This window comes from Mytilus trossulus, chromosome 4 (assembly GCF_036588685.1).
Source record: "Mytilus trossulus isolate FHL-02 chromosome 4, PNRI_Mtr1.1.1.hap1, whole genome shotgun sequence".
Classification (NCBI taxonomy): Eukaryota; Metazoa; Mollusca; class Bivalvia; order Mytilida; family Mytilidae; genus Mytilus; species Mytilus trossulus.
In genome coordinates this window covers 68,817,710-68,844,093 of record NC_086376.1, presented here as the reverse complement: position 1 = coordinate 68,844,093, position 26,384 = coordinate 68,817,710, and the positions used below count along the sequence as shown (strand labels likewise).

At 31.2% G+C, this 26,384-nt stretch overlaps 1 protein-coding gene across 4 annotated transcripts in view; it reads right to left on the bottom strand.

Annotated features, from left to right (window-relative positions):
• The window catches only part of LOC134715825 (basic proline-rich protein-like), an 87,862-nt gene that overhangs the window by 60,098 nt on the left and 1,380 nt on the right, over positions 1-26,384 (bottom strand). The window contains exons 2-9 of one of the 4 annotated variants that reach the window (XM_063578309.1): positions 21,137-21,199; positions 20,016-20,068; positions 18,871-18,921; positions 18,332-18,409; positions 15,768-15,883; positions 15,179-15,267; positions 7,070-7,133; positions 3,203-3,225 (exon numbers count right to left, since the gene is read on the bottom strand). In XM_063578309.1, coding sequence (XP_063434379.1) covers positions 3,203-3,225; positions 7,070-7,133; positions 15,179-15,267; positions 15,768-15,883; positions 18,332-18,409; positions 18,871-18,921; positions 20,016-20,068; positions 21,137-21,199 — 537 coding nt within the window. Of the gene's footprint in view, positions 1-1,616; positions 2,200-3,202; positions 3,226-7,069; positions 7,134-14,120; positions 14,189-15,178; positions 15,268-15,767; positions 15,884-18,331; positions 18,410-18,870; positions 18,922-20,015; positions 20,069-21,136; positions 21,200-26,384 lie in introns of those variants that run through there. The other 3 variants (XM_063578310.1, XM_063578311.1, XM_063578312.1) reach the window with 3 other exon arrangements.

The window sequence follows — 26,384 nt, the reverse complement described above, 5'->3', positions numbered from 1 at the left end:
AGGTATTTACAAATGTATTGTAACTTGTCAATTGATCTGAAGTTTATTACTAGACATACTACGGTAAAGATTTAAAATAAAAAATGATGCATATTCAAATAAATAAAGGAAACTTTTTTAAAAACAAACATTGATTAAAACAGCTCTTGGTGTAATTAAAAAAGAATAGTCACTTCTTTGTAAACACATGTATGATTTAAATTGTACAGGCCTGTTAAGACTAAAATATTCAAAGTATTAAAAATAAAGGTTGAAAAAATCTTGCAATTCCTAGAATAATTGAACGATGCACAAAGCTGTGAACATACATGTAGGGTCAAATTCAAAGTTATAAAATAGATTCTTCAATTCACAAGATAGAAATGCAATTTTTCTTCTCTTGAAAAGTCAGGATCTTCTTCTTCAGAAGATGTCAAAAGCTAGTTTTTTTGCAGCACATTCTATAGTATCAGTGTTTATAATTGTGATAACTTTTCTAGACTTTGGTCAATTAAGGACTTGACATCGTGTTTAAACACTCATATATTACTGATGACCTAATGTTGACCACTAGATGTCTGATTTATAATGACGAGCTGTCCATCACCTGATGTAAATACAGCAACTAAAAATATGCACATCCCTAACTTCACTGGAAAATGTAACTGTTATATTCAGTACAGTCAAAAGAAATTAAAACAGACACCTAAACCACTAGAACACATAATGATGAATTGCATGGTGTTTAAAAACCAGTGGCAAATATTTCATCCCTATCAGGACAAGACTATGATAATGAAGAATAAATATAACAATGCCTAAGGTCTTTTTTACTGTACAATGTATAATTGGTTCTTGATGTTCAAACATTTATATGAAATTCAATAAATAAAAAAAATGTCAAACAATGTAAATTTCATCCTGAAAATAGTATTTCTGGGACAACATCAATTAAATCTAATGTATATAAAATGTAGATCAATTATCTATGAAATAACAACTGCAGGTGCTTTTTATAGGGGTTATCATTACAATAATTATTATGATTGACATTAATTATCAAATTACCTGTAATACATCATAATATCAAAAGACAAACTGTTCCTTCCTTTATATTGCCACTAAGTTTTTTATTTTTTAGAAGAGAACAAGAGACAAGATGCAATGAGACTATGACCTATGTACAGCTTTATGAAAAATAATAATAACTTCAATTTATTGTAATAAGCCAACCTAGTGAAGAAATAAAGGACAAAAATATATTGAAAAGTGAGCCTTAACCCTAGCTTGCAAGAAATATTTTTTTTACAATTTTATGTATTTTATGTATTATATAAGTGTTTGTGTCAATTAAATCAGTACCTCCCTGTCACACATTTTCTGCAAAATAACCTAATAATAAGAGAACGGGAGTGAATTGTAACTCTTGGCTAGCAATGATGCCAAGGCCTGGGAATAGATTTGTTTTCACTAGTATAACTAAAACAGATTTCTTTTCAATTGTTGAGAGCTTTACATTAAAAATAAGTAATATTGAAATATGAACCTTGATCCTTACAAATGAAATTCTTACTTGGAAAACACTTGTCAAATTTTCCCTTGAGGACAAAGGTATTCTATGAAAATAGAGATCTCACCTACACATGTTGAAAGTTTATCTGGTTTAGAGTAAACCCGTGTTGGACGACGATCAGTTATAATATGTCCAGAGGAATTATTCCGAAATATTCCACGTACAGCTTTTCCTTCCTTAATCAGAATTTCTATCCTATTATCAGGTGGTAAACTAGCACTTCTTTGTCTATTTTTACTATTTTTTTTCTTTTTCTCAAAAAATTTCATTTTCAAACAACTTAAATCCCCAGCTGAATGCAATCTTGATTTCTTCTCTTGTCTCATCATTATAAAACCACAAATCTTTCACATTTACTATATGACTCGGTTTTCTAACATACAAAAAAATTAGGTAACACAAAAAATATTACAAATAGGTCTAAAATGACCAAAAATGAATCATGGTGTGAAATAACGAAAATGTCTGACAGTTTACTGACTAACTGTATATTAATTTGATAACTGGGTGATGGATAAGTCTGTCACACTTCATTGGTTATTTACTATATATTATCGTCATGTAAAGTTGTCATACAAAGATCATCTCTCTAAAGACAATTGCACATAATATATATCTTGATAAAATGATAGGGTGTAGAGATGTGATTTATGCGATTTTTTTTAATTTTGTTTTTTTAATTTCTACCCTTATTAAGAACAATTATTTATTGACATGGTTTAAAATTTAACTGTAGTATAAAGATATTTTAATTATTTATTTTTTATGTTTTAAGATTATTTTGTGGTTTGTTGGGAAAATATTGAAACAATATATACAAAGGTAACAGAGTAATTGGGCTAAAGATTTGATGCCTAAAACTTCAGTTTTTTTTATATATATGAAATTTATGGTAATAAATAGCTGAATAAACAGGCAATCATTGACTTTAGTTCAAAGATTCTCAAGCTTTATAAAAAAAAATATGCTTTGTTTTTATTTTTTTTAAACAGGGAACGGATCTATAAGTTTATAAAAGTATAGGTTGTCTGTTTTTAGGTATGATCACTAAGACATTTGGTCTATAATCTATCTTTAAATGAAGAAAATTTCTGTATGCCTTTTTTTTTTTTAGCTTTTATATCCTCTGTCATCTAACATAAAAGTATGTTATGTTTATAAAAAGGTGTATAATGATAGCCAATTAAGTACATATGAACTCCCACAATACTACGGAACCAATAAAAGTTTACAAACCTTAAATGTCATAGTACATATGTTTTGATGTTGTTTACGACGGAATCTGATGTGGCTAATGAATCAGGTTCCTTCCAATGAATCAAGAAAAATCAGATGACGATGATTTTTAAACTTAGTCACAGTAACATGTAAAGCATTCATCAACATAAAAATAATGAATTCTACAGGAATAAACAGGTAGTACTGTCAAGTTGTTATTTAATGTCTTGTTTTACAAAGAGACTTTCCGGATGTATCAAATTTCACAATATGAAGCAGGCTGTCAAATTTTAACAAGGGAGATAAATCAAATATAGTGCAAGCACATGACAGGAAAAATGAATCTAGTTTATATGTTGTAACAGGGTTAGACTTTTTATGATGATTAGTGCAACGGAAGGGGATATAACTGTTTAAAGGCAGACAACTCACAGAATCAATTAAATGCATATAACCTAAAAGAAGTTGCTTTTGTTACAATGAATTGAATCATGAATGAGTGCTAGTTTAAATGACAAATTCTAGATTATATGTTTACACAGGGATTTAGACATCTTTTCTTGTCTATTAAAAGAGGATAAGGTTTTGCTACATTAAAACATACTTGTATACATATTTCCATAGTAACAATCAGAATAAAAGGCACAACAGTAGTAATAATGCAGTATATAGAGTATTACTTATATGCATACTGTATATCAGGTAAGTATTGACATGTACATTTATACTTATCTTTTCTCCTCCCTAATAAATATATATATAGTATATATTTGGTGATAAAATCTAGTAAATTGTATGTGTAATACCATGCCGTATTTACTAAGCCATCTAAGATGATACCGATATAAGTCATGATAGCAAAGTCAACCCGACCCCTAATATATAACACATCACATCATTAATATTGGACACTGTTCCAAAGGCTTGATTACAATTATGTTAGGAGAAAAATATTAACTTGAGGTATATAATAAAGAGTAACTAGGGATTATAATGGTTGAGTGCTGATCCATTGAAAAATCCATATCATATACACTTTATTGTAAAACTGTTCATAGAGAAACATACTTCACCAAAAAAAATTAATCTTGACCACTGATCAATGAATTAAAATGAGGCTGATGTCAGTTGGACCTATCTGACAGACATGTAGAGCATGCAGAGATACAATATACCAAATAACTATATCCTATTAATCATAATATGTGAAATATTAATGTGATAAAAAATTACCAGCTGCACCATGAGTGCGTGAACTTCTCAATGTGGGAAATTTATGAAATACTAAAGGAAACTTATCTTAATAGATATAAACCAAGCACAAACGTAATATTGAAAACAGCTGAAAGCATTCTTCAGTTGCTGTCCGATAAATTGCAAAATCCCCTTTTTTAAATGAATAAAACCCCATTACACTGAAAGGTATCAGCAAAATGTTACGAGAGCTCATGTCAATAGATTCATTGAAACCTGCCTAATCTGACACCTGAGTATTCAAATGACACATATTTCTGGTCCCAAAATATGCCTATCCTTGTAGCATTACCTAACTATTCCAACAGCCAGCTTAATCCTAAGTTTTTTCTGGTCCCCCAGTGTGTCGGATAACAGATGTTACACTGTATAAACAATTCATAAAAGTTTCATGCAAATTGGTAAAATCATTTTAGAGTTAATGTCCGACATGTTGATGACGGATGGACAGACAGACAACAGTTTACCATAACAAGTCTCAGAAACGGAAACGGGCGCATGAAAACAAGTTTTTTTTTAAAAGAAATTGCTGAACCATGAAAAAGAGTCCAATGACATTGGACATATGACAGACATATTAAGTCAAAGTGAAATATAACTAATACTAATTAACTAAATATTTACTAAAATATATTTGAGTCACAATCTAAAATGTAATTAAAAAGTGATTGTTGCACGACACAAGAAGGTTATTACGAGACAGATTCAACGTTAGTCAGGGAAAATTCAGCTAAAAACCTAAAAGTGTTAATACATCTTTTGTTGAAGGATGTAGTTGAACATAAAACATGTTCCACTATATTGAAGACAGATGTGCATTTGAAAAACAATCATTGGTACATAAAATTTTCTGCAAATATAGGCACAATGAAATCCTAAAAATAGTCAGGTGAATGTTTTCTACTTGAAACAGAAAGTAAATTCACTTGTGTATGTAGTAATAAAGAAAATAAATGCAAAACCATGATAAAACTGAAGTCCACACAATAAACAAACTGATAGTCAATCAACCATGCTTGTCTTTATTAGTTAACTGACAATAAGTGACCACTACTACATCAACTTTCAAGGGATTGTGCATGCAGACAACTTACTGATTTAAACGAAACTCCTTGGCAGCTTGTAAGAAATAAATTACATGTTTCACTAAAAATGTATTGATATGTTCATAAAGATCACATACATGCATTGTTAGGTTTACACTTGGTTACTGATAGGTCAATCTGGAAGAATTATACTGACCCAGGAACAAAAACTGAGGCATGTATACTGTAAAAATCAAGGTCAGTATGATGCTTCTCTATACATATTTTTGTCAATTTTAGTGCTATGTATACAAAGTTATAAGCATAAAACAGAAACAAGACAATGTTTAACCATTTGGTATATGACAACCAAATATGATGAATCAGCATATAAAATCTGGTCAACCTAAGATCTATTGTACAAAAGGTAGGAGTCAGACAGAAATTGGACAAGACTTAATTATCCTAAGGGTTAAATTTCAAGGTCAGAGTGATTTGACTTTGGGTTATGCCAAATTTCATTGGTCAGTTGCATCAAATGATTACTGTGATCAACTAAGTGGAAATCAAACTCACAGTGTGAGGGCTGTATAGCCAGTCAAGGTCGTTATTAACTTCCATTTGTTTGAATTCAAAACTTTAAAGACTAGTCAACTTTTAAGTGGAATTTTGAATAAGTTTATATTTCATTCTGTAAGGCCAGGATTTTTAATTTGTTGGTTTACGGATCCGCCAACCCGATTTTGCCGATTTCCAAAATAAAAATAAAATCTAATTTTCAGGCTTTTTTTTATTCTCGCCGACCCTAAGAAATGCATTATCCCTGAAAAATAATTAAAATATCCTTTTTTATGAAATAAAATGCATTAATCACTAACAGAAGGGATGACAAACTTTCAGTTTACGTTTCTAAAAATAGACAAATCAATTATTAATGACCTTGAAATGTTGTTTGCGCAAATAAACCTGTGTTTAAAACCAATTACACAATAAGTTCGTTTCCCTTATTTGTCACCAGTCCGTAAGATGCATGTTCTCATATAAATAGACTTGTCCAAATGAGGACAGGTGGAAGTTCAAGACATCAAGTTAAAATACTGAGTTTTATCAAATCATTTGATATTTTCTTGTTTCATAGATAATAAAAAAAATATCGTCCATTTGGATAAAAAACGGGAATGCATGACAACAGATTATTTAACCTGATATTCTCGTTTTTCCAATGGACGAGTCTATTACGTTTTTGACACGTGTGTTGAAACTTATTTTCGTACGACGTTTTTACTTTTTTTTTCTCTATCAGTTTTCGTGCTTATTATTTTTCACCAAGTTTTGATTAAAAGCTAAGTCAAATAACTGACGTGAATCTGTTTTTCTTGTTTGTGAATTGACGATTTAATTTCGTCTTTGTCAGTGTACCCCCCCCCCCCTTTTTTTACGGGAAATTATTAGACAATGTCATGTGATGTTTACAGCTGAGCAATAATAATTATCAAACTAAAATTTAAGAACGATGAAAAAATAGTATGACAAACATATATTAGAAAGGTGAAATATATTTTTATTTTGCATATCAGTTTTCTGTCTTGAAAGATCTTTTTTTTCTTTTTTTTTCCGACCGACCGACCCGACTTTTTCATGGAGAAAATCCGTAAACCAACAAATTAAAAAACCGTGGCCTTAATACAATGTAAATTTTTGCAATGTTAGAAAACTTGCAATATTCACCTGTGCATTCCTTTAAAACTGTTATACTCAAAGCTGTATGCTCATTTTTTTAAAACCAGGTTTACCAAAATGATCCTAATATTACACATAATGAAGTTATGCTTGTGACACAAACCATGATTCCATAAAGCTAGAAATTCTGCTTTACTATGACGCTCTAATAATGGGGATCTCTACTTGACACAACCAGAATGATTCTATACAGATACAATCTCTGATATACAATGTCTTCCCATAATGAACATCTTTACTTTAAGCATATTAAAAAAAGAAAAAAAACATTAAACTTTACCTGGAGGCTGTTGTGTAGGTCGTTTAGGTTCAACAATTAGTGTATCTGGTGTGTTCTCGTAGTCCTTAAATATAACAAAGATCATTGGCATGAAATATTATGCTACATTGCAAATTAAAATCAACATGTTATTTAAAGCCTCAGATAAGAATCCTGTAATCTTATGTTAGTTTCAGAAATAATGACATGTACCTTATATAGATGTGTGTGTCTAATACCGTATAGCGGGTTATTTTCGCGGGGTGCAAATTTTCGCTTATTTTTGCGGATAGACCAGCGAAAATAACCCGCTATACGGTAATACCATTGATATTTATAAGGGTATAGGTTTACTCTCGAAAACAAATAAGGTCTGCCCTTTAATTTTTTTTATTTTCAATGAAAATATAAGGACAGCATTCTAATATCTTGGGGTAATCCCCTACCACAACACATATCTAATATGTCCAAGGGCTGTAGCAATCAACTTTAAATCAATTTATCATTACAAGGGCTATAACTCCATTGATCTTCAACTTTAAAGTCTTCATGTGGGACAAGTGCAAATACCCCTTTTTGTCTCCCAGAATTTGCAAATAAAGAAAAAATGACATAATTCAAAATTTTGTTTTGAATGTGTTTTTCTACATTTAACTTCATCGAGAACACCCACACAAATACCAAAACATTTGAAAGCAAGGGAGGTATGATAACTTATAAACATTGGATATTCATTTGAGAATAAATCAAAAGAAATATAAGCATGAGAGCAATTTTCAATAGATTTCACACATGCAAGGTCACAACCTCTGCAAAAGCAGTTGCATAGTGCTGTTTTTCAAACTTGTTGGAAACATTGCTGATATAATCCTTTGATATATTTCATATAAATCCAATAAAAAATGTAGACATTAGCGCTCTTTAACTAATTGAATCAACTGATGTAGACACTTAAGTGTTTAAAAAGTGTCCATAATCTTTCATCAGATGAACATGAAATTTGAAATCAGCCCTTACTGGACCTTCTCCTTTAAATATATTTTGTCAAAGCCTTTTTCATGTTAAGCCTATCAGCCATACATTCCCAAATCAATAACCATTTTTTCTTTCAACAATAATGTCTCACCTTCTTTTACTAATCATTGAAATTATGTTGATAGTTCTAAATATAAAGCTTTATTACAATTGTCATATAAACTTAACATTTACTATGAAAACTAAACCTTGATCAGTAAACCATGAAAATGAGGACAAGGTCAGATGAACCATGCCAGGCAGACATATATAGCTAAACATTCTTTGGAACAACAAATATAGTTGACCTTTTGCTTATAGTTTAAGAAAAAGAGATCAAAACACAAAAAACTTAACACTGAGCAATGTTTAAAATAAAGCTTTACAACAATTGTCATGTAAACTTAACATTTACCAAGAAAACAAATATATTGACCTATCATTTTTTGCCTATTGCATAAAGTAATAGAAAAAAAGGCCAAAACTCAAAAAACTTAACTTTGACCACTGAACCATGAAAATAAGATCAATGTCAGATGACACCTGACAGCTAGACATGTACACCTTACAAACAATCCATACACCAAATATAGTAGACCTATTGCATACAGTATAAGAAAATCAGACCAAAACACAAAAACTGAACTATAACCACTGAACCATGAAAATGAGGTCAAGGTCAGATGAAACCTGCCAATTGGACATGTACACCTTGCAGTCCTTCCATACACCGAATATACTAGACCTATTGCTTATAGTATCTGAGATATGGACTTGACCACCAAAACTCAACCTTGTTCACTAGTCCATGTCAGAAATGAGGTCAAGGTCAAGTGAAAACTGTCTGATGGGCATGAGGATCTTGCAAGGTACACACATACCAAATACAGTTATCTTATAACTTGTAATAAAAGAAAATTTTACATTACAAATAAATCTCAACTTTTTTCCCAAGAAGTCCCTGAACCATAAAAATGAGGTCAAGGACATTGGACATGTGACTGACAGAAACTTCGTAACATGGGGCATCTATATACAAAGTATGAAGCATCCAGGTCTTCTACCTTTGAAAATATAAAGCTTTTAAGAAGTTAGCTAACACCGCAGATGCCAGAACATTATTCGCCTGTCGAGCTTTCTGCGACAAAGGTCACACACAGGCTTGACAAAAATCAAATAAACCTTTTTTCTTTCGAAAATCTGGTTAAAAATCCTTCTCTTAGATTCTACCCTTTTAAAGAATCTGTAATTCTAATATGACGTTCTTCTTTAGCTTTGTATACAAAGCCATGTTCTAATTTGAATAGAACATGGGCTGCACGTGATTGACGTCACAATTGAAATTGCTACGTCAGATAAATTTTGAACAACGCCAGAGATCAAAATGGACATTTTTGTTGGTGTTGCTCGCTAGGAAATTAAATAAAAACATTCAAGAAGTAAGTTTAAATGTTTCTGTTCTTTTTTCATTGATAAACTGTTGATTTTTCTATAACGTTTGTGTTCATCAAATCAAAATGGCGACATTTCGAGCGTCTACTATAGGTCTGCTTCGAAGTACAAAAGTTCAAGTTATTCCTATTAGAATCGAAATAATTCTATCCTGCCATGCTCTATGCTCATTTTAACATGGGTAGGCATTATATTTGTAAACATTTAATACCTCGCTAACGCTCGGTATTAAGATATTAACAAATATAATGCCTACCCATGTTAAAATGAGCATAGAGCATGGCATGAAAGAATTATTTCTTAAATGTTGATACAAAATGTATAATGTAGCATTGTATAATCTGAATATATAGACTGATAGAAATTATACAAAAGTTACCAGCTTTATAGGTGACCGTCATTGTGTTAGAACAAGGAAATTTAATCAGAACTTAAACAGAAGGTGTAGTTAAGTAAGAAAAAGTCTTTGAGATTTCAAATAAAGTAAATAAATATGTTTAAACTTAATTAAGTCATTCAAAAAATTAGTTTTATTATTTATATTTAGCCTTCAATGGAAGCTATAGATTCGACATATTAGCAACTTGCTTGTTGAACATTGATTAATAAAAATATATAAATCCTGTGGATTCATCTATTTTCATGAATTCAAATTTTCATTGGGTTGAAGAAAAATCTTCATTCAATTTCATATAAAATGTGTACTTAGTTAACATTCAAATTTGTGGTTATCCTTTACCCAAAGAACAAAATAGAAATAATAAGATTTGCTTTAGCAATAACAACATTATATATAATTCATTAATATATACATGTATATATTAGATGTTAATAAGTAATTTGTGTTTTGCACCCTACAAATCTTTTAAATGTAAACTCTGCAGACATGGAATGGGTCTTTTTTCAAGTGAATTCTCTTACATGTAATAAAAAGTTGTTGCTTTCCTTTGATTATGAACATTACCATTGCAACATTGTGACGTTTAAATTTTAACAACCCGATTTTGTACTTCAACATGATTTTATGTATTGTTTTTATCCTGATGACGGTGCCCTAGGCACCGAAACATGTCGATCAATAAATTTCTGCAGCAGTCCCTAAAGTGTTGTTGTTATAAGACTTTCTACATTATAAAAAAAATGTTAGTGATATTTTTCAAATCTATAAAAAAAAAACTTGTCTAGCAAAATAGGAAATAATTAACATTAACTATTACTCCATGTCCTTTGTTTTTTCTATTAGCGAACAAAAAATAACTTTTACTTCATGGCTGTAATTGCATAAAAATAGATTCTACCACTGCATCGAGTGTAATACGATATTTATCCACTCGAGACAGTTAAATTTTCAAATTTAAAGTCCGAGCCGCCTCGGCGAGGACTTTAAAATTGATAATTTAGCTGAGAGTGGATAAATATCGTATTACACCAGATTTGGTGGTGGAATCTGTATGTCAAATGATTTTCTAACATTATGCAGGCAACCTTATTCCTTCTTTTCGAATGATCTGCAAAAAGATGTGTTCTTTCTATGTGACGTTGTCAGACAAGGTAGCCTTTTTTTATGCCGTCACAATAGGAAATTCAGAGGAAAGCAAGAAAATTTGACGTCACAATCGGATTTTAACCAATGAAGAACTGAGATCAAACGAACCACACGTTGATTTTTTTTTTTTTATAGAATGGGTGCAGAAAGGGATAAATTGACGAGGAATTAGAGAAAAAACTGTTATGTTTAATATTATACAATGTAATAGTATCTATACAAATTGATTGACCTTAGAAGCAGAATAGTAGTCTACAATACATGCTTGCTATACCATTTCTTTTACAATCTCTTTGTAAAGTGATTCCCTAATTTATTTTAAAAAATCAAATCAAATATTTTATTGTCGTATAAACTTGACAGTTTGTGACCAACATATATTAACACAATAAACATATATATGTTAGCGGCAACAAGTGAAACTAGGCATTAAGCCCAAATCCTTTAAACATCCTATTTATTTCAACTAAATAACTACATATTGGGGATTCTTTTTATTTTCGTGGGTATAAATTTTTGTGGATTGAGAAAATATTTCATTTTTGTGGATATTTAATTTCATCGTTTTGACAAAGTATGCATAAAATAATATTATTGCATGTTCATATCTCTTTGAACATTTGAATGTGTGGTTCATTTTTACCCCAAAAATCCACAAATAATAATGAATCGGATTATCCACAGTAATCTAGGAAACAGATATTCTAGTCCTTACCCGGGGAGTACTATTCTAGTTTTGAAATTTAACATGCCCCACCTTACCATACAATGAAAGTTTTTGGTTGACATAAATTGCACATGGACAGATATTAAAAAGCTGAAATATATAAGTCCAAATTGATCCAAATTATCAGAACAAGAGAACTTAAATTGTGTTTTGGTGTTGGTGATGTGTTTGTAGATTTCACTTACTGAACAATATTGCTGCTTACAATTTTCTCTATCTATAATTAACTTGGCCCAGAAGTGACAGAAATATTTTGTAAAAATTTATGAAAATTGTTAAAAATTGGCTATAAAGGCCAATAACTCCTTAAGGGTTCAATTGACCACATTGGTCATGTTGACTTTTTTGTAGATATTACTTTGCTGTACATTATTGCTGTTTACAGTTGATCTCAATCTATAATAATATTCAAGATAATAACCAAAAGCTGCGAAATTTTCTTTACCAATGCAAGGGCAGCAACCTAACAACGAGTTGCCTGATTGGTCTGAATTTTCAAGGGAAATAGATCTTGACCTAATGAACAATTTTATTTACAGCATATTGGCTCTTTATGCTTTGGTTTCAGAGATATGAGCCAAAAACTGCATTTTTGTACTATTTTTAGCCATGTCGCCCATTTTCGGGCCGGGTCATCTAACACATTTTTAAAACTAGATACCCTAATGATGATTGTGGACAAGTTTGGTTAAATTTGTCTTGGTAGTTTCAGAGGAGGAGATTTTTGTAAAAGTTAACGACGCCGGACGCCAAGTGATGAAAAAAGCTCACTTGGTGAGCTAAAAATGAGGGATTTTATTTCTGAAATTTATCTATCCAATATTTCATATGCATGTATATTCAAAATTGACCTTGCAAATATGTAAAATTGTCAATGAAAAGGAAGGATCTTTTAGCAGCCTTAAGTGCAGAATTTCAATCCCACAAAAAACTAGAGGCTCCAAAGAGCCTGTGTCGCTCACCTTGGTCTATGTGAATATTAAACAAAGGACGCATTTGAATTCATGACAAAATTGTGTTTTGGTGATGGTGATGTGTTTGTATATCTTACTTTACTGAACATTATTTCTGCTTACAATCATTCTATCTATATTGAACTTGGCCTAAGAGCTTCAGTGGAAAATGTTAGTTAAAATTTACAAATTTTATGAAAATTCTTAAAAATTGACTATAAAGGGCAATAACTCCTTATGGGGTCAATTGACCATTTAGGTCATGTTGACTTATTTTTAGGTGTTACTTTGCTGTACATTGTTTCCCTTTACAGTTTATCTCTATCTATAATAATATTCAAGATAATAACAAAAAACGGCAAAATTTCCTTAAAATGACTAATTCAGGGGCAGCAACCTAACAGCAGTTTGTCCAATCCATCTGAAAATTTCATGGCAAATAGATCTTGACCTGATTAACAATTTTACTCCCTGTTAGATTTGCTCTAAATGCTTTGGTTTTTGAGTTATAAGCAAAAAACTGCATTTTACCCCTATGTTCTATTTTTAGCCATGGCGGCCATCTTTGTTGGTTGGCCGGGTCACGCCACACAATTTTTAAACTAGATACCCCAATGATGATTGTGGCCAAGTTTGTTTAAATTTGGCCTGGTAGTTTCAGAGGAGAAGATTTTTGTAAAAGATTACCAAGATTTACGAAAAATGGTTAAAAATTGACTATAAAGGACAATAACTCCTAAAGTGGTCAACTGACCATTTTGGTTATGTTGACTTATTTGTAGATTTTACTTTGCTGAACATTATTGCTGTTTACATTTTATCTCTATCTATAATAATATTCAAGATAATAACAAAAAACAGCAAAATTTCCCTAAAATTACCAATTCAGGGGCAGCAACCCAACAACAGGTTGTCCGATTCATCTGAAAATTTCAGGGCCGTTAGATCTTGACCTGATGAACATTTTTACCCCACGTCAGATTTGCTCTAAATGCTTTGGTTTTTGAGTTATAAGCCAAAAACTGCATTTTACCCCTATGTTCTATTTTTAGCCGTGGCAGCCATCTTGGTTGGTTGGCGGGGTCACCGGACACAATTTTTAAACTAGATACCCCAATGATGATTATGGCCAAGTTTGGATTAATTTGGCCCAGCAGTTTCAGAGGAGAAGATTTTTGTAAAAGTTAACGACGACGGACGCAGGACGACGGACGACGACGGACGCCGGACGCCAAGTGATGAGAAAAGCTCACTTGGCCCTTCGGGCCAGGTGAGCTAAAAAGTGAACTAATACACCATGAACTTTGCAATAATTTATGTAGAAATTGATACAGCAAGCGTGAAATGTATTTGCCATTAGCAAGCAGAGACACGCTGTACCTCCTCATCCTCAGATGAATCGAATTCTGAGTCCCATTGGCAGTCAGCCTCACCTTCTGAATCTGAATCTAATTATATAATAACTCATATTAATCAATCATATGTTTTAAACATGTCAGTATATTCCAATACTAAATCCAAACACCAAACTGATCAAGATAAAAGAAAATCATGTGATACCTTTTTTTATTTTTGCTTTTTGTTATATTATTTGAAATGTCTACTTTCTTTTTTTGTTTGATAAAAGACTATCACATGACATTCTTCCCTCTTGATGCACGAACATGCATGAAATGAAACTTTAAATCAACATAGTTTACTTGATTTTTTACTCAACTTTATACAGCTACACAATTTGCCTATCTCAAGTATGAGTTTAATTTTTCCCTTTTTTCACATATGTTCTCTTGATAGCTTTGATTCTCTACATAAAACGTTTACTCTTCACAGAACAAAATTCTCTATTTATTTATAATTTTTTTGGTATAGTAAGTAAGTTTTCACATAAAGTGTACATTCTATTGCTCTTTTAAATAAAGAACAAATTTTGTTAACAAAAGAAAAATAATTTTATAAAATCAATTGAATTTTTTTTGTCCCCCTGTAAAGTTTGAACACCTAAAGTTATTTATTCCGTTCCAAGATAAGTTCTAAAATTACACAACTTTTTCATCCAGTAGAAGCTATCTGGGACCCTGCTTAAACAGTTCACCATGCATGATACTTTTAATGAGACCTGTTTAAACTACCGTAAATTCTTCAAACAAAATATTTTTTTACTTCAATTTTAATTTCGAAAAAGTGGATCAAAGTTTCTTGATAAATGCTTTCTTAAGTTTTTCCTCTCTCAGCTCACTACTGATGACCTCTATTTTCGGCGGCCTGATCCAAACAGGAAGTTGTATAAATGACTTTCCGGATTGGACTATATAGCGATAAGGTTTATGTTAATAGGTATGCCCCTTTATTATGGCGAAGGGAAACATTATTTTTTTCAAGTAAACTATAGATGAATAAAGTTCCATTTTGATAATAATCAACATCACATAAAAATCTACCTCTTCTTCTGATGAAACATCTGAAAAATCTGACGCACCCCATTCATAATCATCCTCTGGACCGGAACCATCATCATCATCATTATTGTCTGGTAATTATTGCATCATAGTTATTATAATTATACATGTGCAAATTATTCCTTTTAAATCATGACTCCTTTATAGTGAAAATAGAGCAGGCAGCAATGCTATCTTTTAATGAAAGTTTAATAATTGTTGTGTGCACGATGTTGTGTATAATCAAATTATGCACATTTTCTAACTCTTTCAATATTTATTCCAGTGCTTATGGTATCCACAGTATATAAAACAAAAAAGTTGATTTTTCCATTTTGTATGTTTTCTTTTTCATGTAGATAGTTACCTTTTACTCCTAAAGAATATGATATTTTTTGCTGTTAAAATTTGCCTTAGTTTTTACAATAGCAAAAGTGTCAGAGCAATAAATAAAATAGTGCAAAACAAGACAAAAATTATTTTTGAAAACTGTGTATTATTTTGGTGTACCTTGTGCTTTGTTCATTGATAAGGATGCCAGAGATAAACACTGGTTGATTCTTGAATCATATATTTTTATTATACTACTTGCCTCCATTGACTTGTACTTGTGGAGCTGGTATTGGTGGAGGTGGTCTCCCATGGTTAGGAGGGTTATAATCACGACTTGGGGTGGCAGGTATTTGTGGCTGTACTATATTTTTTACTCTGTAAAATAAAAATAAACTTTAAAAAAATTTCAGCAAATTTTATTTCCAATATCTCTCGTCTTTTGAAAGACCCAATTTATACAAGTCACAGATCATATCTGAAAAAATGTCATATTCAATTTCATTTAATTTTTTAATTATTATTAATCAGGACATTCCCTTTTCTTGTTTGAATTGTTTCACAATATGTCATGCCTAATATAGCTTACAATATGAAATGGGTTTTGCTCATTGTGAAAGGCCTCTCAGTGAAGTTGATTTGCTTACATTAATGTCAGTTGGACCCTGTTGGATAGATCCCTCCATGGCAATCCTGCCACATCTCTTTATTTTTGTATTGCAGCTCTTTATATTATAAATGCTTGTTTTGCCAATAGTCTTTGAAGTTAAAATATTTTCAGCCAAATAGTTTACAAAAAGTGTTGAGTGTACTAAAGATTTTTTAAAGCAAACTTGGGAATAGTCATTTGTTATTAGGTATATATTAGATATTAGGTGCTCCAATACATTTTAGACTGACAAAATTTGGACAGTGTCTTGTGATATAATGTGTCTATTTATGTATGGTAAATAAATTTTAATGATAACTGAATATGGTTGCCAAAATAACCTAAAATATAACATTGGTTGCAATGAATTACATTGATTTCCCAGTTAACAATGTAATAAAAAGAATAACTTGTTTTAAAAAGAATTCAAATATCAAAAAATATTCAACTCGTGGTCGAACAACACTGATAATTGACTCATGCGCTACGTGCATTTGTGAATTAATGTGTTGTTCGGTCACTTGTTGAATATTTTTCTCTATTTGAATTCTTGGATTAGTTATTCTATAATTAATGATGCATGATAAAATACATGAATATTTTCTTTTAATCAATTTTAATGCAATTCATATAAAAAATATATGATATATATGGTACACCCACATGGACTGTTGAAAAGGGGTACAGTAAAACTGATTATATAATAGACACATATAATATATAAGTTAAGCTTTGCCAATAAATCACTACCATAAGCTTTGATGGTACTGCAGTTGAAGCTGGATACATAGTACTGGTATAACTATGCCCAGTGTTGATAAATGAACCGAAATTCACAGTTTGGCACTATATATATATAGAATATGGCATTTCTGATTTTGTTACTGACTTTATCAGCAGGAACATCAAGGGAGCTAGGTGTATATATGTACGAAATAGAGTAATGGAAAACATTATTTCACTTTCAAATGCATGAATTGGTATGAGATTGTGATATTTCTTTATCTCTTTGGTTTGCTAATGTACTGGGCCTAAAATAAAATATTGTTTGTTTCCCCAATCCCAACCGACCCTGCAAAAACGGTGCTACACATAAAATGTTATAGGCCCTGCTGAAGTTGGGTTTAACTCACAAAATATGAAAACACTTAATAATCAAATATATTAATTAATAGTATATATTGTATTGGAGATATTGTTTAATTACATTATTATTTAGTGTTCATGTTCCAAAATTAGATGAGAAAAAAGTGTACACTCACTGGAAAGTTAATTCTTTTATGAGTATCCGGTTTAAAAAAAGAGATGGGGTGCATTTTGATAGCAATATTAAAGATGATAGTAAATCAGAGAGGGATATCTAGATTTACTGGTTATCAATCTTTTGATTGGTTGAGACTTACTCTGTTATCAAAATTTTGTTATATTGCATATTGTTTAAGGTATCACACTAGTCAATGTTACTAAATTATGACTTTCAGGCATTGCTCTGGTCAGAACTGATTTAACCAGAAATTAATTTAATCTGCTGTGTTTTTATCTAAATGGACTGACTTGGGTCCCTGTTGCATGAAATTATTATGGTTCATTTTCCAGTCTAAAAAAGTTATTGGAATTAGCAGTGGTTTTTTTCCTACAACAAGACAAAAACTAATGGCCTGATCTACACATTAAAAGAAAAACCTTGATGGCAGTCAATAATCAACAACAATCCTTGTATTTAAGAGTCTGGACCTCTGATAGACAAATAAAAAGGGATTCGGTTTGACATATTTGTGAGCATTCAATCCTCCCCTCAGCTGTACCCATAAAAGTTCTGATTGTCAATAAAATATGGAGTCTAAGGAATAACCAAGCTAACAGATCTTTCTATTTTTTTTTTCTCCTATTGACAAAAATCTTACTTGTTGTCTACTAAATAAATGCCAGTATTATCCCTAAACCAGATTGTGTAGAAACATCGAAATATTTGAGTTTTGGAATGATCATTCAGACTAATTATTAATTGATATCCATCTTATCTAGGGAAATAATATAGATATCAAATTTATACTGCCAAAATCAAAACATGCATAGATGAAAAAAACACATAAAACCAAAAACATGAGATTAAAAAATAATAAATAAAATCTTACAACACCAAGAAATACAGCATGCAAACCTGAACTTTGAAATACCTGTCAACTGATTGATATATAACTGAGACAACTGTATGTCTCCTTGCCTTAATAAGTCTTTTTACCCTTCTGTATCTACTACAAGTCAAATTATACTACATTAATCTTATTTTCTACTAACATTATAACTTCAAGTGAGAGGTTTAGCTAGCAATAAAACCAGGTAGAATCCACTATTTTCTAAATAAGAAAATTCCTGTACCAAGTCAGCAATATGACAGTTGCTATCCATCCGTTTGAAGTGTGAGCTTTTGATTTTGCCATTTGCTTAGGGACTTTCTGTTTAAAATATTCCTTGGAGTTCAGTATTTTATTTTATTTTAAATTTTCAAACCTTTAAAAGTGACTAAAGTTATATAATTTTGCAGATAAATGCATTTTTCTTGGTTAAAATATACTAAAGAAAGAAATAATAGTGTAACATGATATAATTTTACTGGTTTTTATTAGAGGTGATAATAATTTACAAGTGTTAATCTAAGGGAGATAATTCTGACTGAATTTTATAAGCCTAATCTTGTTTCATGGTCAGAACAAACCTTGATGACTCTGCTGGCTTTGGAAGTTCTTTAACTAATTTCAGCAAATCTCTGAAAAATAAATACACTCTATCAGTAATTTTTAAATAACAAAATCTAACCTGATCAATTTTTGGATCTCTCAAATACCAAAATCTACCCTAAACAATTCCTATATCTCCCCAACAACAAAATCTACCCTAATCAGTTCCTAGATCTCCCCAACAATAAAATCTACCCTAAACAATTCCTAGATCTCCCCAACAACAAAATCTACCTTAAACAATTCCTAGATCTCCCCAACAATAAAATCTACACTAAACAATTCCTAGATCTCCCCAACAACAAAATCTACCCTAATCAGTTCCTATATCTCCCCAACAACAAAATCTAGCCTAATCAGTTCCTAGATCTCCCCAACAACAAAATCTACCCTAATCAGTTCCTATATCTCCCCAACAACAAAATCTACCCTAATCAGTTCCTAGATCTCCCCAACAATAAAATCTACCCTAAACAATTCCTATATCTCCCCAACAATAAAATCTACCCTAAACAATTCCTAGATCTCCCCAAATCAATTCCTAGATCTCCCAAAAACAACAAAATCTGAATTAACCAAATCTTAGATCTCCCCAATAACAAAATATACCCTAATCAATTTCTTTGGTTCTTTCTTACAACAAAATCAACACTATTCAATTCTTGGATCTCCCAAACAAAAAAAATCCACCCTTATCAACTTTATGTCTCCTAAACAACAAAATATATCTAAAATCAAGTTTTGGATCTCCCCAACAGCAAAATCAACCATAATCAACTCTTGGATCTCCCAAACTACAATGTCTACCATAATCAACTCTTGGATCTCCCAAACTACAATGTCTACCATAATCAACTCTTGGATCTCCCAAACTACAAAATCTACCCTAATCAACTCTTGAATGTTGTTATAAGTAACCCAAAAACCATTTAGTAATACTATTAATAGAAATTATAAAAGGTTTAGTAAAACTAAATTAGTATTCTATATTTTAAAGAAATTTAAAAAAACATTTTTATCTACTATACATAGCTAAATTGTTCACCAATGCATTTCATTTGTAGTATTTACATCAAAGATACTATTATCAACTACGTGTCTATTAAAATTCATGTTAAATTACCTTCTTTTTGCCATGGGACAATTCATCCTTGATAAATCTAGGTCAGATAAAGTCTGAAAATTGAAATACAATGTCAAATTATGCAAATTTTGTACACACATTGTATTAATGCAATACACAAATAAAGTAACAATATTTGCTACAAATCAGTTAACAAATATTTCAAAAGTTTGATTTCTTTTTTGTGGGTTACTTCTACCACATATGAAATAGACAGGTAAACAGGGAAGTTTGTACACACATACAACTGGTCAACCCCACAGACAAGTAAACAGGGAAGTTTGTACACACATACAACTGGTCAACCCCACAGGCACAGGTAAACAGGGAAGTTTGTACACACATACAACTGGTCTATCCCACAGACAGGTAAACAGGGAAGTTTGTACACACATACAACTGGTCAACCCCACAGACAAGTAAACAGGGAAGTTTGTACACACATACAACTGGTCAACCCCACAGACAGGTAAACAGGGAAGTGTGTACACACATACAACTGGTCAACCCCACAGACAGGTAAACAGGGAAGTTTGTACACACATACAACTGGTCAACCCCACATCATTTAGTGACTGTACCATTCAAGCTATCTTAGTTGTTCTTTGTGTGTGTCTATTTTTGTTCACATATAAAACTGGTTACCCCCCCCCCCCCCAACCACCTGGGCATCCAATGTCTGTACCAAATGTCAGGCTTTCTGGTTGTTCTTTGTGTGTGTCTAAGCTTGTACATCTGGAGGAGTCCTTTCTTTGTTGAGAGTGGCCTGTTGTAATGTCCTGATGGGGGTCTGGGATTACAAAAAGGGCTTTCCAACCTGCAAGCTAAAACTTGAAGTGGTAAAATCAATGTATTTATCATATACCGGATCTATAAGAGGGTGCCATCTTACTCTACCTCTGATATTTTAGGTAATTTCTTTTTTATGCACCCTCATTATTTTATTCTTTACAAAGCATTTGTTTTTCTCTGAAATGTGCTCGCACTAAGTCATCATAGTCTCAGTCCATTTGCCTTAATCCTGGATTTTACAAAATATGGTTATTTAAGAAATTGAATGTTTTGTGATCTTCTAGAAAAAGTGATATTTTGAAGTGAAAAACATTTCCTATTTAACATACCACAAATCTATTTCCATCTATACCATGTTCTCTAAACTGCTTTACAAACTCTCCAAATCGATTCTGAAAAATAAACGAGATTGCACAGTGAAATGTCTAGCTTGTTTTATGCTTAAGATATTATGATTGAATCTATATTAAAGTCTGTAATAAGAAGGTTTTACTGCAAGTATAACATCATCTTTACAATAATCCATGTAAATGAGGTCAAGGTTAGATGAACCCTGCCAGACAGACATGTAAATTGTGCAATCATTCTTTTCCCTGAATATAGTTAACCTATTGTTTATAGTATTTGATTAAAGGAATAAAACCATGAAACCTTAGCATTGACCATTGAACCATGGAAATGAGGTTAAGGTAAGAAGAAACCTGCCTGACAGATATGTTCACATGACAATCATGAAATATATTGGCTCTATAGCTTATAGTGTCAGAGAAACAGACCAAACCACAAAAACTCAATAATGAACAATGATTATTTTCTATGTAATTTGGTCTCCGATTTGAATATATATCTATTTATGTTCAAGAAATATTTTAAACTTAAATGTTCTCATATTTTTTTAGATTTACACACTCTGATGCTTTTACACTAAAAAAAAATTAAATTGATACATTTAAAACATACCTTTTAAATTTCTAAAATAATTGTATCTTAGTAAATAAAGTACATATTAGTTTTTAAACTTTAAAAACAATTGCATACAATGTATCATTTGTTTTGAATTTTCCTTTTATATATTTCCCCGTTTTGTATTTGTATTTCATTCCTTCTGTGCCTTTTGTTTTAATTGAAGCGTAGCAATGACTTATATTTCCTAGAAAATGCTTAGTGACTTTGAGATACAATATGATAATGTTACCGGGACAAGATAATAACAGGAAGTGGTCAATATATTTTTCATATAAAAGAAAAATAAGGAAACATGGTAAAATTGTCAATCAGAGAACTATCCACCTAAGTTCAAATAAAGTAAATGTATGCAATTATGGGCAACATACTGTATGCTGGGCCATAGAAGACCTTACATGACAAAGATGAAACAATTCAATTGAGATTACTAACGGCCTAATTATAATAAAATATTTTACAAAAACAAACATGACAGACTTGAACCATCAACAACCACTGAATTGTAGGGTACATAAAGAATGTAAGGGGGAGGGGGTTATCATGTTTGTAAGTGCTCAACCTCCCCCTTTTTCCAAATATGGAACAGTGATGTAAAAGCACAACAAAAGAACAAACTATAATAAAATCAGTTGCTTAGCACTATTTCGAAAAATATAATATTTCAGGTAATTTTATGCTTTCATTATATTGTGAAAATTAAAAAAGAATATTTACTTTTAGTATTTATAAAAAGAATAAATAAATGTGAATTCCCGGACCCATAAGATACATGTGACCAAAAAAATGTCTGCTTATTGAGACAAAAAATACAAAATTCATTTCATTATTTATGTTGTTATATATATATATAGGTTAAGGTATTATAATCAGGAGTTTGTCATTTGTTTGTGCTAATCTGAAAAAAACAGTGTAAGTTTTTTTTAAAACTTTTTCCCCTGTAAACTATGTTGAATCAGTTCTTAACTACCTGTGACAGATCTTCTTTCTCAGGCAAATATAGTTTTAAAGACTCTTATTTCTTATAGTTTGGTGGGCTAAAATAAATGGCCAAACAGAATATGATATCCTCCTAGCCTCTCAACGTTAGACAGATCAAACAAAAATATTGTCTGTCTCCTTACCAATCATTAATTATCATGCCTTCCCTAACACATTTTTTTAAGAAAGATTGGATAAGCAATGTTCAATTTAAAAATCCAAGAAATTACCCTTGATCATGTCCATGTAAAATACTAGTTATATAGGTAATTAGTTTACCTTAATGTACAAATGTACTTTTCCTATTTATTTTTTGCCAAGAGGCAGAATACAATTAAGTACAAAATATATGTATATTTTTTGGATCCATATGAAACATACAATGAACTGACAATTTACTTTATGTCACAGTGTAATGACGTTTATTTCTTAGTGTAAGCATATACATGTACATATACAACATGTACAATCCACCTTTAGCAAATACCATGATGTAGAGTATATAATCATGACCCTATGACCTCTTCAAAACTCACAAAGTACATTTTATATATAAGTTCCTGTTTCCCAATAAATACATGTAATACACTGTCACTTACTCACTGATTTCAAGCTGATATGTTTTTGTGTAATGAATAAATAAATGATTGTTTGTGGCTTGTTAATATCCAGTCAGAAATAGTTCATGTTGATTGGACCAAAGGGGGTAATAGGCAGGCAAATTGGACTGCAAATGCAAATGAGGATAGGCACATTACTTTTGTTTTGAAACACCTGGTCACCTTAAGGCCTTTTGAGATGTAACAAGGGTTTACTAATGTGCAGAGAGTTTGACACTGCCTACCTAAGTTCTGCTTATAATCGTTGTGTATAAAAAGGGGTGGAAGGACCTTTTCGTGTATATCAGGATTGGGCCTTTTTGCACAGGAATTCTTGATTTACATCTATTTGGACTAAAGAATTGTTGATTAATTTTTACAGGATCCAGAAAGAATACTTAATTTTTTCATGAATTCAGGATGACATCCCAGTATACGCCTTATCTGTAAATTAAACAGAACTATCAATGAACTGCCTTCAATGTCCACATCTCATTCCAAAAATAGAATAAAAACATAACGACATGGTTAGTTACCTATTTTTGGGGTTATATTTGTTTTCTGCATAATCATTACACTAAAAATGTTAAATAAAATGTCTTCTTACTGTTTACAAGCTTAAGTAACCATGTAAACTCAAGTTTCCAAAATATTCTATACTAGAAACATCAAATAAAAAAATATAATGGTGCTTTGAAACACCCAAGATATATGTCTATGACACAGATTTTTTTAAAACTACAATTAATGAAGTGTAGGATAAATTTCCTATAACTCTCGTATTCAAGGGAATATTTTTTTCAACCATTTTTAATATGCAACAGGATGTGACGTACTATGAAATGATTGTATTACTGTATTACACCTTAAATAGTCAAATTTCAACCTATATTTTCTGAAAAAATATATCATTAAAACTACAATTAGAGAAAACAATTTTGCAGTTCAGAAACAATATCATCTTTCAAAACTTTCTTATTAAAATGAATGCACATACAACATGTACAATAAAAAAAAATTGGTGCATTTTACCAAAATTAAAATTGTTTCCTGACAAAATGTGGACACAACAAGCATAAAAATACTGTAACATTTAAGTAGTGATTAGATAAGGATTCAAGTACAAAATGTTTTTAACTACTTGAAACACTTCAGACTATGATTTGTTTCCTGGATCTTAATATTAAATTTACCACAGACTCCAGATTTAAATCTGTAAATAAAATATAAACAGTGGGGTTAGGTGCAATAAATACTGTGGTTTCCCAAATAAATTAAACAGATATAGGAAGATGTGGTATGAGTGCCAATGAGACAACTCTCCATCCAAGTCTCAATTTATAAAGATACACCATTATAGGTCAAGGTATAGTCTTCAACACGGAGCCTAGGCTCACACCGAAAAACAAGCTATAAAAAAAAAATACTAGTGTAAAACCATTCAAACAGGAAAAACTAACAGAGTTTGTTTAATTTCATTTTTCTTTGATATATCAGCACTATTTTTTTAGTGATTCTGTAATAATGAGCCCTTTTGCATGCTTCTAAAGAAATAACTACTACTTTTGTACTACTTAAAAATTGTGAAAAACATCATGTGTCTTCTCTCCTTTGATGTCATAAGACAATAAATAGGTTTCCATATGACATAAGTTTGATTTAAGTTATTTCCTTTGGCTGCTATTTAAAACTGGTAACCAGTAATTACCCCTTAACTTTAATGAAAGTTTTTCAAAATTGAGGGGCAGATTTTTGTTCCCTATGATGCAAAATTTCTGTCACTTTCTCCTACTAGTAGCTCCTGTTGTGGTTTGTTGGAGACTTCTTTGGGGGTCATGACCTGCAGTTAAGAGACCAATATTTTTTTTAATATTTATAGGGCCATTTTATTGACTTCTTGGTTTAAATCAAAAATCAAGTTTGGACCATTTACTTTGACAATCATTCACCCTTACATGTATTTCAGAATCACTTACAATTTAACAGAATCTGAATGTTCAATGAATACCCTTTAGATACATACAATTCTAAGCACCTTTACATGATTTTCATCTTAGTACAATATCCCATTTAAAAGATGGTACAATGTAGACTTATTAAGGGACTCATGCCATGGCAACAACAGGGCAGTAACTCTTGCTCAATTATGTCAATCAAAACCTCTGGTGATTTCCAGGTAAAGCCAATTTATATGTTGCATAAAAAGAAGTGATTTCTCAACAGTATTTACATGGGACATTTCACATGATAATAATGTTTTATATCCAAGCAGGGGCATCATCTGTGTATGTTTTATCATACTGTAAAAGTCTGTATCCAATTGAAGCTTTTTATCATAAACAAACTATAAAACAATGGGGGGGGGGGGGGCGGACCTTTTTTGGGACATCGGAATCAGATGTTTTTAATTTCAGTATTTCGGGATTGACCCTTTGAAGATCCGGAAATTCTTGTTTTAAATTTTGGGGTATCGTGATTCAAATTTCTGTAAATTCAGGACCTCTGGATTTTGAGATCAGAACCCCTCTGACCCCCCTCAACAATGTCCTGTACATATTTTTTTTAACATATGACATGACATTATTAAGGAAGTTTGTATGAATTCAGATTAACTTATCTAATCCAATGTAAATTTTTTACATGATTTAAAAATAAACTAGAACGGATTTAAAAATAAACTAGAACGGTGAGTAGGCTAACAAATAATACCTTATCCCTCAAAATACTGTCAGTATGATTTATATTATATAATGGATTATCTCCCCTTCAAATTGTTTGATATGATTATATTCTGACAGATGGAGGGATTCAAACTTCTTGAGTACAGTCATGGCTTAATTTAAAAAATCTCAAGTTGTTTTTATATGAATGAGTTACAATGGTTGACCTGAGATCAATCTTTGTGTAACCAGAGAGCATGATTCTTATTGAAAATCAGATTGGTCCCATCTGGTTCTCTTAACCAGGACCTCTGTGTTACAGACAAAGCTAAGTACAGGAAAATGAAAATATTCAAATGTTTTCAAAAATCAGC